General features: G+C 35.9%; 1 protein-coding gene across 3 annotated transcripts in view; it reads right to left on the bottom strand.

Moving 5' to 3' along the window:
- The window catches only part of HEATR4 (HEAT repeat containing 4), a 95,437-nt gene that overhangs the window by 19,407 nt on the left and 61,358 nt on the right, over window positions 1–14,672 (bottom strand). For all 3 annotated transcript variants that reach the window (XM_031952557.1, XM_031952556.1, XM_031952559.1), the window contains one exon: window positions 853–1,042. In XM_031952557.1, the coding sequence (XP_031808417.1) occupies window positions 853–1,042 (190 nt within the window). The remainder of the gene's footprint in view (window positions 1–852; window positions 1,043–14,672) is intronic.

Genomic DNA, 14,672 nt, shown 5'->3' with positions numbered 1-14,672 from the left:
TGGCAAAGAGTGGACCTATGTCTATACTCTTAATTAAGCAGCCTGGGAGGAAAAGGAACATGCTACAGAGTGAGGCTCTGGATGTCCTTTGAACAGGCTAAGTAGGCTCTGAGATTTGTAGGAGCCAGCACAGTGTGATAGAAAGAGCAGTAATCTGTAGTCAAATGCTCAGGATACAGATCCCACCTCTCACTCTTTTTAGGGCCTCAGTTTTTTCAGCTTACAAATGAGGGAGTTGGATTAGATTTTTTTTTTTTTTTTTTTAGCAGCTGGGTGGTATAGTGGGTAATATTCTGGGCCTACATTCAAATCCAGCTTTAATCATTTACTTAATAACCATGACCCTGGGCAAATAACCTATTTGATATTTTTGCCTAAATTTCCTCATTAACAGGGAAAAATAATAGCACCTACCTCCCAGGATTGTTATGAGTATCAAAAGAGCTAATATTTGGGATTCCCTCCCCCCGTTATTTTTATTTATTTATTTATTTTTATGAAAGCTTTTTATTTACAAAAATATATGTTAAGTCCAATATATTTATACAGTTATCTTGCTGCACAAGAAAAATCAGATTAGAAAGAGAGAAAAAAAAACCTGAGAAGGAAAACAAAATGCAAGCAAACAATAACAGAAAGTATGAAAATGCTATGTTGTGGTCCACAATCAGTTCCCACAGGCTTCTCTCTGGGTGTATATGGCTTTCTTCACCACTGAACAATTGGAACTGATTTGAGTCAGAGAGATAATATTTGTAAAGCACTTAGCACAGTGACTGGCATAATAAACGTTCTATAAATTCTTTCCCCGACTGCCGCATCAGTTTTATATCTTTGTGCTAGAGGGCTTACCGAAGAACAGCTTCATGGTTCTCCAGGAGGAGTACATCTAGGAAGATGTCTCGGATTTGGTCTCCCTGAAGTTGAAGGGCAAGGATGCTTCTACAGGCTTCCAAACGCACCCCTGGCTCATCCTCATAGTGGATAGCCCAGAGCAAGAGATCTATTAGCTGGGGACTTACTTGCCCAATCATTCCTAAAGCTGCCAAGAAGAGACAACAATCATTCTTTGTCACTTAAGACTATATATTCATTCTCAGAACCAGTTAGGGAGCTTCATGAATAATAGAAATAGGTAGGTTTGGTGTGATTTTGAAGAGCAAAAATAACTTTCTTTGTGAACCTTATCACTATTAGTATTCTTCATTTTAGAATGGGAAAAAGGGAAGGGAGAGTGAACAGTGGTTTACTTTCCTTTTTTTTGTAGAGACAATATGATTTAAGTGACCCTCCTGATTCTAGGGTCAGTCACTATGCCACCCAACTGGCCCAAACGTTGTTTCTGGAATTCTTCAGTTACATTAGCAAATGAGCTTGGATAGTTTATTAGGTTTTCTAGTTTTGATACCTTAAACCTCAAGAAGATAAGAAACATACAAATTAGTTTTAATGGGGAGTGGGATAGAGATTTACTATCATTTCTTCTCATTTCTTTCTAGCAAGTTAAAATATACTTCATAGGTCTATGTTCCCCCCACCCCATAACTTGACTTTGATGAAAACATTTTGTATAACTTCACAAGTGGTTTCTTAATTGTGGGTGTGGATAAAAGAGAGAATCGAGAACTCAAAAATTTTAGAAACATAAATTTTTTTTGTTTTGAATATAAATGGGGAAAAACTATTAAATAAATTAAAAAAATACTTTCCAACAACTCTTACTGTTGGTACAGGATTATGCTAGCAGAGAGTTCTTAGAAGGAGAATGGAGAACATATTTATTTCATATGCTTTGAGCTGAGCCTCTATTAAATCTACTAATAATATGTGTCAAAGAAGAAAACAGCTGTCTTCCTCAAATCCTCTTTATCCCAGGGTTTACTCTCTTTTAATTATCTCCTATTTATCCTGTATAAGCTATATACAGGATTTTTTTTTATTTATTTGTTTGCATGTTATCTCCCCCATTAGACTATAAGTTCTTTGAAGGCAGAAAATGGAACTGTCTTTTGCCTCTTGTGTACTGTGTATCCAGCTCCCACTTCAGTAATCTGGCCTTCATTTGCCAGCCTTGTTTCAGCCAGGGCTGCTATTTGAATGTTGTACCTGCTGAATTCTCTCACAACAACCTGTTTGTTCTTTCAGGTCTACTAGATTTTGTGTTGTCTATAAGTATATTCCATGTACCAGTGGTGAGAGGAATCAAATTTTCAGAAATTTTAGTACTTTTTTAAGTCTTGTTCTCAGAGTGGGATCCCTACCTGATGTGGTAATCAAACCCGGGTTGGGTAATTAGACAATTTTTAAGGCACCTTTTCTAATCCCTTCCTACACATGGAGGTGAGCCGTGGGATCCTTAAAAGGTTGCTCAGCTACCCAGAGGCTGCTAAATCCTCCTGGGGCTTCAAGTGAGGCCATGTGGCCCGGGCCACCTGTGTGCAGGGCTGTGACCACAGCTCCCAGTGTATCCCCACCTGCTGCTGATTCATCACTGGCCTATCATCACAGGGCTTTGAGATAGGCAGAAATGACAAAACAGTCTGCTGATGTTTTTGGATTCCTGCATAATGGCTTCCATTTGAATTGTTTTAGGAAGACTCTGAAGATCACCTGGCAGGATAAGATATTAGACACTGAGGTCCTTTCTCACACTCAACTTCCAAGCATTCCAACTATATTGCAGAATAAATAAAAGCTCTGTTGAGTTGGTGACATTGTTGGAATGCCAAATGTCTACTAGCCAAAAAAAAAAAGAAATTTAGGGAGAACTCACACAGGGCAAGCGCTCACAAGGTGGTCAGAAAAAGTGATACAAGGATGCTCCCAAGGTCTTATGTAAGAATTTTAGAAAATCAATTGTATGACATGGGAGACACTGGTACAGGACCACCCAGCATGGTGGGCTCTCATCTGAGAAAGTGCTGTGCTCTATGAGCAAAGAAGAATTAAATTAGCCCAAAGGAAATGTGAGGTGCATAAAATTAGAGAATCTACCCCAAATGTTCATAGGGACTACTTGTGTCCTCCTACCTGTGGCAGAGCATCCTGAGCTCGTATAGGTCTGATCAGCCACAGTGGGACACACTGTAATTCAGCTCTAACATAGTGATGTCATTTTGGTCATCTTCCAGAACAAAGGACAACTACCAATTTAGGGCTCATATTCAGCTGCCTAACAAAATTTTATTGTTTTAGGCAGGGAGAGCTTCTTGAGCTGTAGAATCCCACTTTAAAAGTCCATTTTTTATTGTGCCTAGTAAGTTGTGGCTTATGTTTCAGGGCAAATAGCTGAAGAATCCTTAGAATGGGCTGATGTATTCCTAGAAATAATTGTTCTACTAAACTACTATTGTAAATACACACACTATATATCTACAATACATTATATTTTATATATGTCATGTGTAATATGTAACATATTTGATCTACTATCATAAATATACATACACACATTATATATATTATATTTTAAATATATGTATGTATAATGTACAATATGTAATATATTGTATATGTATAATATATAACATAATATGTAATTATACATAATATATAATTATATAACATTATATAAAAATATACATACTATAGCATAGTATATGTGTGTGTGTATGTATGTGTATACACTAATCTACTAATTGTAGTATCTTCTTTGTTAATTTACAATCTATGTGACCAGACCTTTGCTTACAATGGACAGCCTCCAATCTCTAGATCTCTGGCTCCCCTTGAACTGTGGAGGTGTATAGACACCTCAAAACATACCTCTATTGGAACTGTTACATTTCATTTCCAATTATCTTCCCTTCTTTCCAAGTGGGTAACCAACAATTTAAAAATATACATTTATAACGTTCGTTTTTATATCACCTTCACTTGAAATAGTGAAGCAAGCCATACCCAGTAATAAATAAAAAAAAAGAAAGAAAAAGAAGATATTATTAAAAAAACCAATGAACACCCCAAACAAGTCTGGCAATTTAAATTATGTTCCATAAACTTAGTTTTCTACTTCTCCAAAGAAGAAAAGGAGGGCTATTTTTTCATTTTCACAACCAAGCTTTCATTTTTTCTTCCATTATGTATTACAAATGAATCTGTAGTCTATTGTTTTCCCAATTTTCTTCTAAGTATTTAATTTATAATATAATTAATTTATTGTTTAATCTCTTGTTTCATTTCTTTTAGATATAGTCCTCATGGCCAAGTTATTTTTTTTTCCCCCTTTAAAATTTGTTCTTGGTGGAAGAGGTTAATCTCTTGGGCTTCTCAACTCCAAGTATTTCTTCACTGTTCTCAGCATTTCCTTCTATTTCTTCATGTTTCCAGCTTCAGTTTTTGGACTGGGGTTCTGTGTGAAGGAGAGACATTGCTTCCTCCTGCACTCTTGATTCAAATAAGGGAATTGCTGCTGTGTCCTGTCCGCCTGCAGTCTGGATGCTGAAATTCTGTGGCTAGACTAGGCCCTGACCTGCACTAGGCCCTGCCTGCAGGCCTCAGCCCTAAGTCCTTTTCCCTAGTGCATTGACCTATGGGGATTAGGTCCCCTGATGCTCAGAAACGCTTGGACCAGCCAGGATCCTACTGGCGTTAGGCCCCTTGTCTTTGTGTTGACTTCCTGGTCCACTGCCTTATCTCCACTCAGAATGCCTGGAGGGAGTCTCCATGTGCAGTCCTGGAGTGGATGGAAGAATCTATTGCTATTATAACAGCCTTTAGTTTTCTTTATTATTATTATTATTTCTTTAGAGAGGGCTTTCTTACAACTTTGCTGGAGTGTTTATAGAAAAGCAAGGGCCCTCTAGAATTGTTCACATTACAGTAATAATAATTATTACAATTAATCACAATAATAAAAAGTAAAAATTAGTTTGTAGTCTAATCCTTTTGTTATGGGCAGCTAGGTGGCACAGGGGCTACTGAGCCAGGCCTGGAATCGGGAAAACTCATCTTCCTGAGTTCAAAACTGACCTCAATAAGTGACCCTGGGCAAGACACTTAATCCTGTTTGCTTCAGTTTCCTAATCTGTAAAATGAGCTAGAGAAGAAAGTGGCAAAACCTTCCAGTATCTCTGCCAAGAGAACCAAAAGAATCATGACTGACAAACAACTGAAGTGAAATCTTTTGGCTGACATCTCTTTCCCTTTGGCAAGGAGATCACGTGTTGTTGGCCAACACATTATCCAGTGTCTTGTGATGGGGTGACTTTTGCTTTAGTTAAACTTCAGTAGTAGAGGTAGTAAACTTTGATAGTAAAAATAATCCAGATATTCTTTGCCTTTTTTCATTCTCCAGTGTTCATTGTGGATGGCTTGTCTGAAAAGGTCAGATTACTGTAAAGGTTCACAGTGTCATCTTATTTTAAGCTTTTCTTTTACATTGATTTTGATGTGAGGCTTGGTTTTAATTAGTTGACAATCTGACTGCACATAGAAGGCAATTCATCTGCACATGTTTAACATATATTGGATTACTTGCTCTCTGGGGAGGGAGTAAGGAGAAGGAAGGGAGAAAAATTTGGAACCCAAGGTTTTGCAAAGGTGAATGTTGAAAATTATTCAAGCATATGTTTTGAAAATAAAAAGCTATTATAAAAAAAAGGCTATTATCAGCAACCTCTCATTTTCAGTCTGTTAAGATACAATTTAATTTTCAAAAATGATTCTATTTGGTGCTCACTGTATCCATTACAAAGATATACATATATAGATATATATACATGCATTTTTATCTATATAATGCAATACATCGCATACATGCATATAGGCATACATATACACAAATATACTGCTCTCACAATGCACACACACATAATACATACATATACACACAATATAGGCAATACACATGCATGTATATATACACATATGTATATATATATTTATCTAATCTCCACTGGATCATACAACTAATCAACAGAACAATATCATATCAATCACTTTCCAACTGTCTTCTGGAAAAAGTAGGAATAGGAATAAGACTTACTATTTTGCTAGTATAGGTAACTCCCAGGTAAGGAAAGTTTCTCTATCAAAGCAAGTTAGCCCCTTTTATGCAACTAGGTAGGGGAGCTAAATGGTTCAGTGGTTAGAATACCAGGCCTAAAGTCAAGAAGACCTGAGTTCCCTCATCTGTAAAATAAGCTGGTGATGGAAATGGCAAATCACTCCGATATCTATGCCAAGGAAACCCCAAATGGCGTCATAAAGAGTCAGATACCCATGAAAAACCACTAAACAACAATAAATAGTACCTGCTTCTCAGGGTGATTGTAAGGATGAAATGAGATATTTGTCAAGCGCACAAAGTAGACTTTAACACATGCTTGTTTCCTCCTTTTGTTTCTTAAATCTGAACTCTATTTTTCTGCACAATTGCTTGTGTTTACCTTCACCATAAAGTCACTGATTATCAAAATATACGATAACTTGGTTTTGAGGGCAGGAGGAATCTTGGCGAGTTCTTCATAGCATTTCCTTATCCTAATCCATATGTGGATGCATAAACTTCAGGTATCTTGATAGTTGAAGACTTTGCAAACTGGGAGCCTGAGCTGAGCCTTGCAGGAGGAGTTTTGAGGGGTAGGGATGAGAAGATGAGTGCATTATAGGCAGCCTGTTGCAACATACTCAAGTAGGAAATGGGAGGTCAAATTCAGAGAATAGGCTATAAGTCTATTGCCTGGAATATAGATTGTGTGAAGGGCACTAATGTGACAGAGAACTAGAAAGAAAGATGAGAATCAGGTTTTGGTTAAATGCTAAGCTGAGAAGTTTACATTTTAATCCAGAACAGAATTGAGAACTACAGTGAGTTGTTTTTTTTTGTTTTTGTTTTTGCAAAGCAGTGCCATCATCATCACCACCACCATCATCATCAATCAACAATAAACATTTGTTAAGTGCCTACTTTGTGCCAGGTGCTTTACAAATATCACATTTGGACTTGGCAACAACTTTGGAAGGTAGGGAAACTAAAGTAGGCTAAATGGCTTGTCCAAGATCACCTAGCTCGTATCTGAGGATGAATTTGAATTTATATCTTTGTGACTTCAGGCATAGTGCTCTATCCCTTGCATTACCTGGGTGTCTCAAGGTCAGACTTGTGCCTTATGAAGATTATTATTATTATAGCCTTTTATTTTTCAAAATACATGCAAAGATAGTTTTCATCCTTCATCCTTGCAAAACCTTGTGTTCTCCCTCTCTCCTCCCCTCTTCTCTCCCTTAGCCAGCAAATAATCCAATATAGGTTAAATGTATGAAATTATCTTGACAGATATAAGAAGTAGATGGATGGCAGATGGAAGAAGCAGGGAGATCAGTTAGGAGGCTTAGCTCAAACCTTCACTTCTACAACCCAGGCTCTCTTCCTCTCCCTTCCTCTCCCCATTAATGCCTTCCTTTAAGGATTATCCTATTTTATATATATGATTTTTTTTTTCATATTGTCTCCCTCATTAGAAACTAAGTTCCATGTTTTTGCCTTTCTTTGTATACTCTGCACTTTGCCTGGCATATAATAAGCATTTAAAGCTTGTTGACGAATTGACTGTTAAAATAATCCAGAACCTTACTAGTAGCAATGTGAATGGAACAAAGGAGATGGATGTGAGAGATGTGGAAGTACAATTGATAAGACTTGGCAAATGAATAACTATGAAGGATGAAGGAGAGTTTTTATATGACCATAATAAATTTAGACATCATCTGATCTCCTTGTGGCATTATACAAATGAGGACCCAAGTTTGCTCAGAGAGTAAGAATCAGAGATAAGATTTGATCCTAAGTTCTTGAATTCTAGAGCCATCCTATAAGACTGCCTCCCTTAGGAAGGATCAAAGATTGCTCTGAGATTGTGAACTTGATCAATAAAAAGGATGATGTTGCCTACAAAAGAAAAAGGGAAATTTGGAGGAGAAATGGCTTCCATTTTGGACATGCTGTGTTTAAGACACCTATGGGACATCCTTGTCAAGAACAGAGTTCAGTACTTGTAATTCTTAGAAGAGAGGTTAGTTGGAATTTGTTTGAAAATTCTTTTCACATTCTGAAGAGACTTTCTTTACCTCTTAATCATTTGTAACAGATATTTACACATAGAATTGCATTATCTTCAAAAAAACAAAAAGAATAGGGTTCAAGAGCAATGTTAGGAATTAAGATATATGGGTTCAAGGATAGCTTTTTCCCGGTATTTTCCCAGCATCAGCCATAAGAGGTTAACTGAATAATTCTACACAGACCATTCCCTTACTTTAGTGAGACAAGCCTTTCTACCTGTAAGAGTAACAGCATCTAGAAGTACCAAGTGTCAAGTACTGGGGTCCTTAGAGGGATTAGACTTTCTTCACAATGCCCAGTGGTGTTGGGCAGAATGCATAGCCCGTGGAATTAATTTAGAATTGTCTAAGGTCTGGCTATTATTGTTAAACAGTGCTCAGCACTGAGCCTGGCACGTTGTTGTTCAGTTGTATCTAAATTTCTTTGACCCCACTTGGGATTTTTTTTAGTAAAGATTCTGCAGTGGTTTACCATTTCTTTCTTCAGCTTAGAAGAGGAAACTGAGACATACAGGATCAAGTGATTTATCCAGGGTCACACAACCAATACTTGTCTGAGACTGAATTTGAACTCAGGAAGATGAGTTTTCCTGACTGTGTACTTGTGCACCATGGCACTACCTAGTCTGCACTTCATAAATACTTATTGATTGCTTAATTTATTGAACAAGATAAGGCAATGGACCACCATAGTCCCTGATGAGCAAACTATATATATTATATATATGTGTGTGTGTGTATATATATATATATATATTTACTAGTCATTTTCATAGATGTGATAATGAAACTCATGAGAGCTGTTGCATTCATCATGAGAAAGAGTAAAAGAAAAAAAATGTCCCAGGACAGAGTACCAAGAGGCACTGCACACTTAAAGGATCCAGGTGGATGAACCATATGTAAAAATGATTAAAAAAAAAAAGGTTAAGAAGGATCTACTAAAGACTTGTAGGAAAATCAGGAGAAAGGATCAGAGAAGGCAAGAGGAAGAGGAGCTGGTCAGTACTGTCAAAAACCAAGAAGATGAGGAGATTGGAAACGGAGGAAGGTATTCACATTTAGCACTAAAGAAATAATCTTAGAACAATTACACTTGAAAATTAGGTTGCCACCGGGGAAGTTATTTAATCCCAATTGCCTCAGCCAAAAAAAAAGAGAGAATTAGCTTGCAAGAGATTGAGAAATAAATGGGTGATGAGGCAGAAGGTTCTATAAAGAGTTTAGCAAAGAAAAAAGGTGAAATAGATGAAAGTGAGAATGGTTATGTAAGTCAAGTGAAAAATCTGGGTTTGGATTTTTTTTTTTTTTGAAAATATATCTGGGTAGTTAGTTGGCTCAGTGAATAGAGTATTGACCCTGGAGTCAGGAAGACCTGAAGTAAAACTGACCTCACTCACTTGCTGCAAGATCCTGGGCAGATTACTTAATCCCTGATTGCCTCCAAAGAGGGAAAGGAGGAGGAAGATGGAGCATATCTGGGCATACTGGTAATCTGTAGGGAAGGAGCCAGTAGATGGAAATAGAAGATGCAAAATATTTCCATATTCATCATGCTAGCTAGCAGTTATTTCCAGTGGCAGATTCCACGTGCTAGTGTCAGCTCCGAGGGAGCTGGGCAGATTGCAGTTTTGCTTGCCATTATTTATAGACAGCCTTTGCCCTGGTAGTAACATAAGTAATGGCAACATGTGCTATTATCTGTTTGTAGTCAATTTAGAGAGATGGGGACAAGAGGGACTGGGCTCTCCCAGCTGGGCATAAAAATACAAAATCACAGAATTCCAAAGTTGAAAGAGACCTTAATGTCTATACCACTGCAACCCATACAAGGAAAGAAATCTCATTATAACATACCTAACAAGTACTCACCTAGCCTCTGCTTCAAGATATCCAGTGAGGAGGAATCTAGCTGTTGATTAAGGAGTCTACTTTTTTTCAGAAAGAAAAAAAAGTATCTTATTCTTATGACTTTCAACAATCATTTTTGTAAGATTTTGAATTCCAAATTTTTTTTCTCCCTTCCTCTTACCTTACGTAATTACTTCCCTCCTTCCCCAAGACAGAAAGCAATCTAATATAGGTTATATATATTTGATAGAGGTTATATATCATACCATTTTTGTTTAATATTTTTTACCCAAGTAAATGTCAAAACAATTTTAGCATTAATTTTTGTTTTTTGTTTGTTTTTAGATTTCAATGCTTATCTTATTTTTTAAACAAATCTAATTATCACCAGTAAAAAGGCAAAATTACAATTGACATTTTGAGAAAAGCAGCATTTTTTTTGAAAACATTTTTAACCCAAAGTTATATGTAAGTGATGAAAACTAATCTGACAAATCAGAAGAATGAAGGTATATCATAAATAACATTGATATTTTAGGAATAAATCTAATTAACTCTCATGCCCAACATGAGCGATGTTTGTTCATAATAGTATTCATTTAAAAATTTTTTTAAGTTCCAAATTTTATTCTTTATTCCCTCCCTTTCTTCCTTTGTTAAAAAGGCAAGCAATTTGATATATGTTATACATGTGCAATTATCTTTAAACACTTTTGGACACTTCTAATTGTTAGGAACTTTTTCTTTACATCAAGGTTAAATATGCCTAGGGGGCCAGCTAAATATGGCAATGGATGGAACACTGGACTTGAAATAGGAAGACTCATTTTCATGAGTTCAAATCTATCCTCACACTATGTGACCCTGGGCAAATCACTCAATGATGTTTGCCTCAGTTTCCTCATTTGCAAAATGAGCTAGAGAAGCAAATGACAAACTCTAGTATCTTTGCCAAGAAAAACTCCAAATGGGGTCGTGACTGAAATAACTCAAGAACAATAAATCTGCCTCAATAACTTCCAACTATTGCTCACTTCTGAAATCAAACAGAAAAAAAATTTTGTTTTAAAAAATTTGAACACAGAAATCACGTTCTCTTGAGTCTTTTCTTATTTTGAGCAAGGGTTGTTGAGCTAAGAGTAATTCCAGTAAAACTTTACAAAAACAGATTGGTCAAGATTTGGTCTTTAGGCTGTAGTTTGCCAACCCCTAAATTCAGTTTATCTTGATGTGACTGACTCCAAACCCTTCACAATCTTGGTTGCTTTCCCCTGCATTTTGTCCAGTTTATTGCTGTCCTTCTTAAACTTTACCCAGAACATTTCTCCATATATGACCTGATTAGGCAAAGTCCAAGAAGGACTGACACCAGGAGATATGTCACCCAGTTAACCATAATATTGCATTAGCTTTTGGGTTTTTTGACTGCTGTATCTCACTGCTGACTCATTGAACCCTAAGTTCATAAATGCCATGTTTCTTTTTTAATCAAACAATTGTCTGTCTTTCTTTTATTCCCCTTCTCCCCCACATACATATATACATTTTATATTTGTGAAGATTAATTTTTTAACCCAAATATAAGGTTTTAGACTTTTTTCCACATTAGATTTCATCTGCTTATTGTTCAATTGTTTCAGTCATGTCTAACTCTCTGTGACCCTAATTAGGGGTTTTCTTGGCAAAGATGCTGGAGTGATTTGCCATTTCCTTCTCCATTTCATTTTACAGAGGAGGAAATTGAGGCAAACTGGGTGAAGTGACTTGCCCAAGGCCTGAGGTCATATTTGAACTTAGGTGTTCTGACTCCAGGTCTGGCACTATTGCACTTTTATACTCTTAGACTCATCCCAATAGCCTAGCAGAATCATATAAACCATTTAATAACTCTATTGGCTTCTTATTACCTACAAGAACAAATAATATACTTTCATAACTTGGTTCCTTTCTACTTTTCAGTCATACCCCTCCAAGTTCTCTGTGATCCAGTGATATTAGCAGTTTTTTTTTGCTGTTCCTTACACAAAACATATTTCAATTCCTGGCATTTTCACTGGTTGAATCCTCCATTTCTGTAACTTCTTTATTTCTGCCTTCTTGCTGTTTTTAATTCCCTGCTAAAGTCCTACCTTCTGCAAGAAGTTTTTCTGATTTTTTTTTAACCTTAATACCTTCCTCTCAGTTAATCTCCAATTTATCTTGAGATCTTGTTTGTACACAGCTGTTTATGTAGTGTTTCCCTCATTAAACTGTGAGAACTTGCAGATAAGGGCCTAACTTTGTCTTTCTTTGTAAACTCTTCACTTAGCACAATGCTTGGTACATAGTAGATCACTAATAAATGCATGTATGTTGACTTGATGTATCCTGACTGTATCATCTGGTATGTTTGATTTTCTCTCCTAGCTTTATATTATTTACAAATTTGATAAGTAAACCACTTATGACTTTTGCCAAGTCATTGATATAATTATTTTTAAAAAATAAGGTTAAACAAAGATCACTTGTGCACCCCAATGGAAACATCTTGCCAATCTGATTTTGAACTATTAACCATTACTCTTTGAGACTAGGTATTCAACCCATTCCAAATCCCTCACTACATTTATTGGCTAATCCACATCTCTCCATGTTTTCTATAATAATAGAATGAGATATTTTATTAAATGATATGCTAAAAAAATCTAGGTAAATTATATCTATAGAGTTCTTGTAATCTACCAATTTAATAGCTCTGGCAAGAAAAATAGAAAAGGAAATAAAGTTGATCATTATAATGTTCTTGAGGAACCAATGCTGGATCTTTGCAATTGCTATTTCCCTTTTAGGGTCTTTACTAACCATATTGTTAATAATCTGTTCTAGAACTGTCCCAGGAATTGAGATCAAATTCACTGTTTGAAACTTTTTAGAAAAAAAAAGATTCTTTCTTTTTTGAAAATTAGAACAATATTCATTCTTTTCCCATTCTCTGGGTATTGTTGTTCATGGCTCAGCAATCACATTTGCTAATAATTCTCTGTGTGTATACACACACATATACATATATATATACTCATATATATGTAGTTATAAACAAACATATGTATATTTATTTTTTCACTAACCTACAACTAAAATTCAGCATTTCCTTCATTTATTATTTTCAACAATGACATTATTCTGGCTAGAGATGAGATATCACCAAACTACCAAAGAGATCCACAAAAAGACTAAGCTTCCCTTTCCTAAGGTCAGTTCCAAATTATATCAATCTTAATTACAATCAGATGCCCTGCATAGAATTCTTAATCTGGAATCCACGAACTTAATTAAAAAAACAAAACAAAACCAATAACTATTTCAATATAATTGGATTCCTCTGTGATCCTAGGTGTTTTATTTAAAAAACATTTATTTTGAGAAGGGAATCATAGGCTTAACCAAATTTCCAATGGGTGTCAGGTCATAAAAAAAAAAAAAAAAAAGGTAAAAGACTCTGCTTTAGACTGATATGATTTGGTTCCTCTAGCAATAGTCCATTCAATAATCATTGGACAAGTGCCTCACATTTAGAGTACCAATACTCAAATGTTAGTTCATTGATAGTGATGAGATCTGAACTCAGGTCCTCCTGACTTCAGGGTTGGTGCTCTATCTCCTGCACCACCTAGCTGCCCCTAGGATTATATTATTAAAAATATTCTGCACAAAAAATTAATGCAGATACATTTAGAAGGGAATGTTAGCTGGGGAGAAAATTTTTTCAGCAAGTTTCTCAGGTCCAAGATGTACAGGGAATTGATCTATGTGATAAAAACAAGAGCCACTTTCCACTAGAAAAATCAAGATTGAAAACTAAGGGCCCTGAAAATAGATCATTGGTAGAAACCAAACTTAGAACATTTTGTATATCTAGTTATGATCTTTGCCTCCCCAGGTTCCCTGCAGGGATTCAGCTAATAATTTACTTAAGAGAAGGAAGAGATCTTTCTGATAGCTGGGGGGTGGTCAGAGAAGAGCTCTTAAGGCGAACAGGAAACTGACTTTCCAATATTAAATGACTCTTGTTCTGGGAAGATGAAGCCATTAACTTGTGTCTTACCCTAACTTACGTAAATTTTTGATATTGTCTAGCAAAATTTTTCTTGTTCGAGAATCTTAAAAACATTATTTCAAAATATCTTGTACTGGGGAGGGTTTTCTGCAAACAACTGGCCAGTTGGGATATTTCTCCCTTTAAACAGAAAAATACATGGGTTTAGAAAATAATAAGTTAATAAAAAATTGTTTTTGGCTGGCTTCTGCCTACAATGTAGATTCTTTCTCCTCTCTCTCTCTCTCTCTCTCTCTCTCTCTCTCTCTCTCTCTCTCTCTTTCTCTCTCTCTCTCTTTCTCTCTCTCTCTCCCTCTTTTCCTTTCTCTTTTTCTCTATCTTTTTTTTTTCTACAGAAGCTTTTTAAAATATAGAATAGACCAGGATTATGTGGGAACAGGGTGAAATGGACATTCTCCTGATGTCATGTTTGCTAATTGAGCTATATCAATAATGGAATCCATAAGTTTGCAGAGCATGAGCTTACATCCTAATATTTTATTTAAATACAAAAAGTAGCTATTTTATGTATTTATGCAATAATCCATAGGATAGAGGTTCTTAGCCTTCTTTGTGTCATGGTGCCCTTTGGCAGTCTGGTGAATCTATAGATGTCATCTCAGAATAATGTTTAAAAAAAATTGAAGGAATTATAAACTTCAATTAAAATTCAGTTTTTAAA

This window comes from Sarcophilus harrisii, chromosome 2, assembly GCF_902635505.1.
Source record: "Sarcophilus harrisii chromosome 2, mSarHar1.11, whole genome shotgun sequence".
In the NCBI taxonomy this organism is placed as follows: domain Eukaryota; kingdom Metazoa; phylum Chordata; class Mammalia; order Dasyuromorphia; family Dasyuridae; genus Sarcophilus; species Sarcophilus harrisii.
Note: the sequence above shows the minus strand (reverse complement) of the source record. Positions and strands in the feature narration are given on the sequence as shown.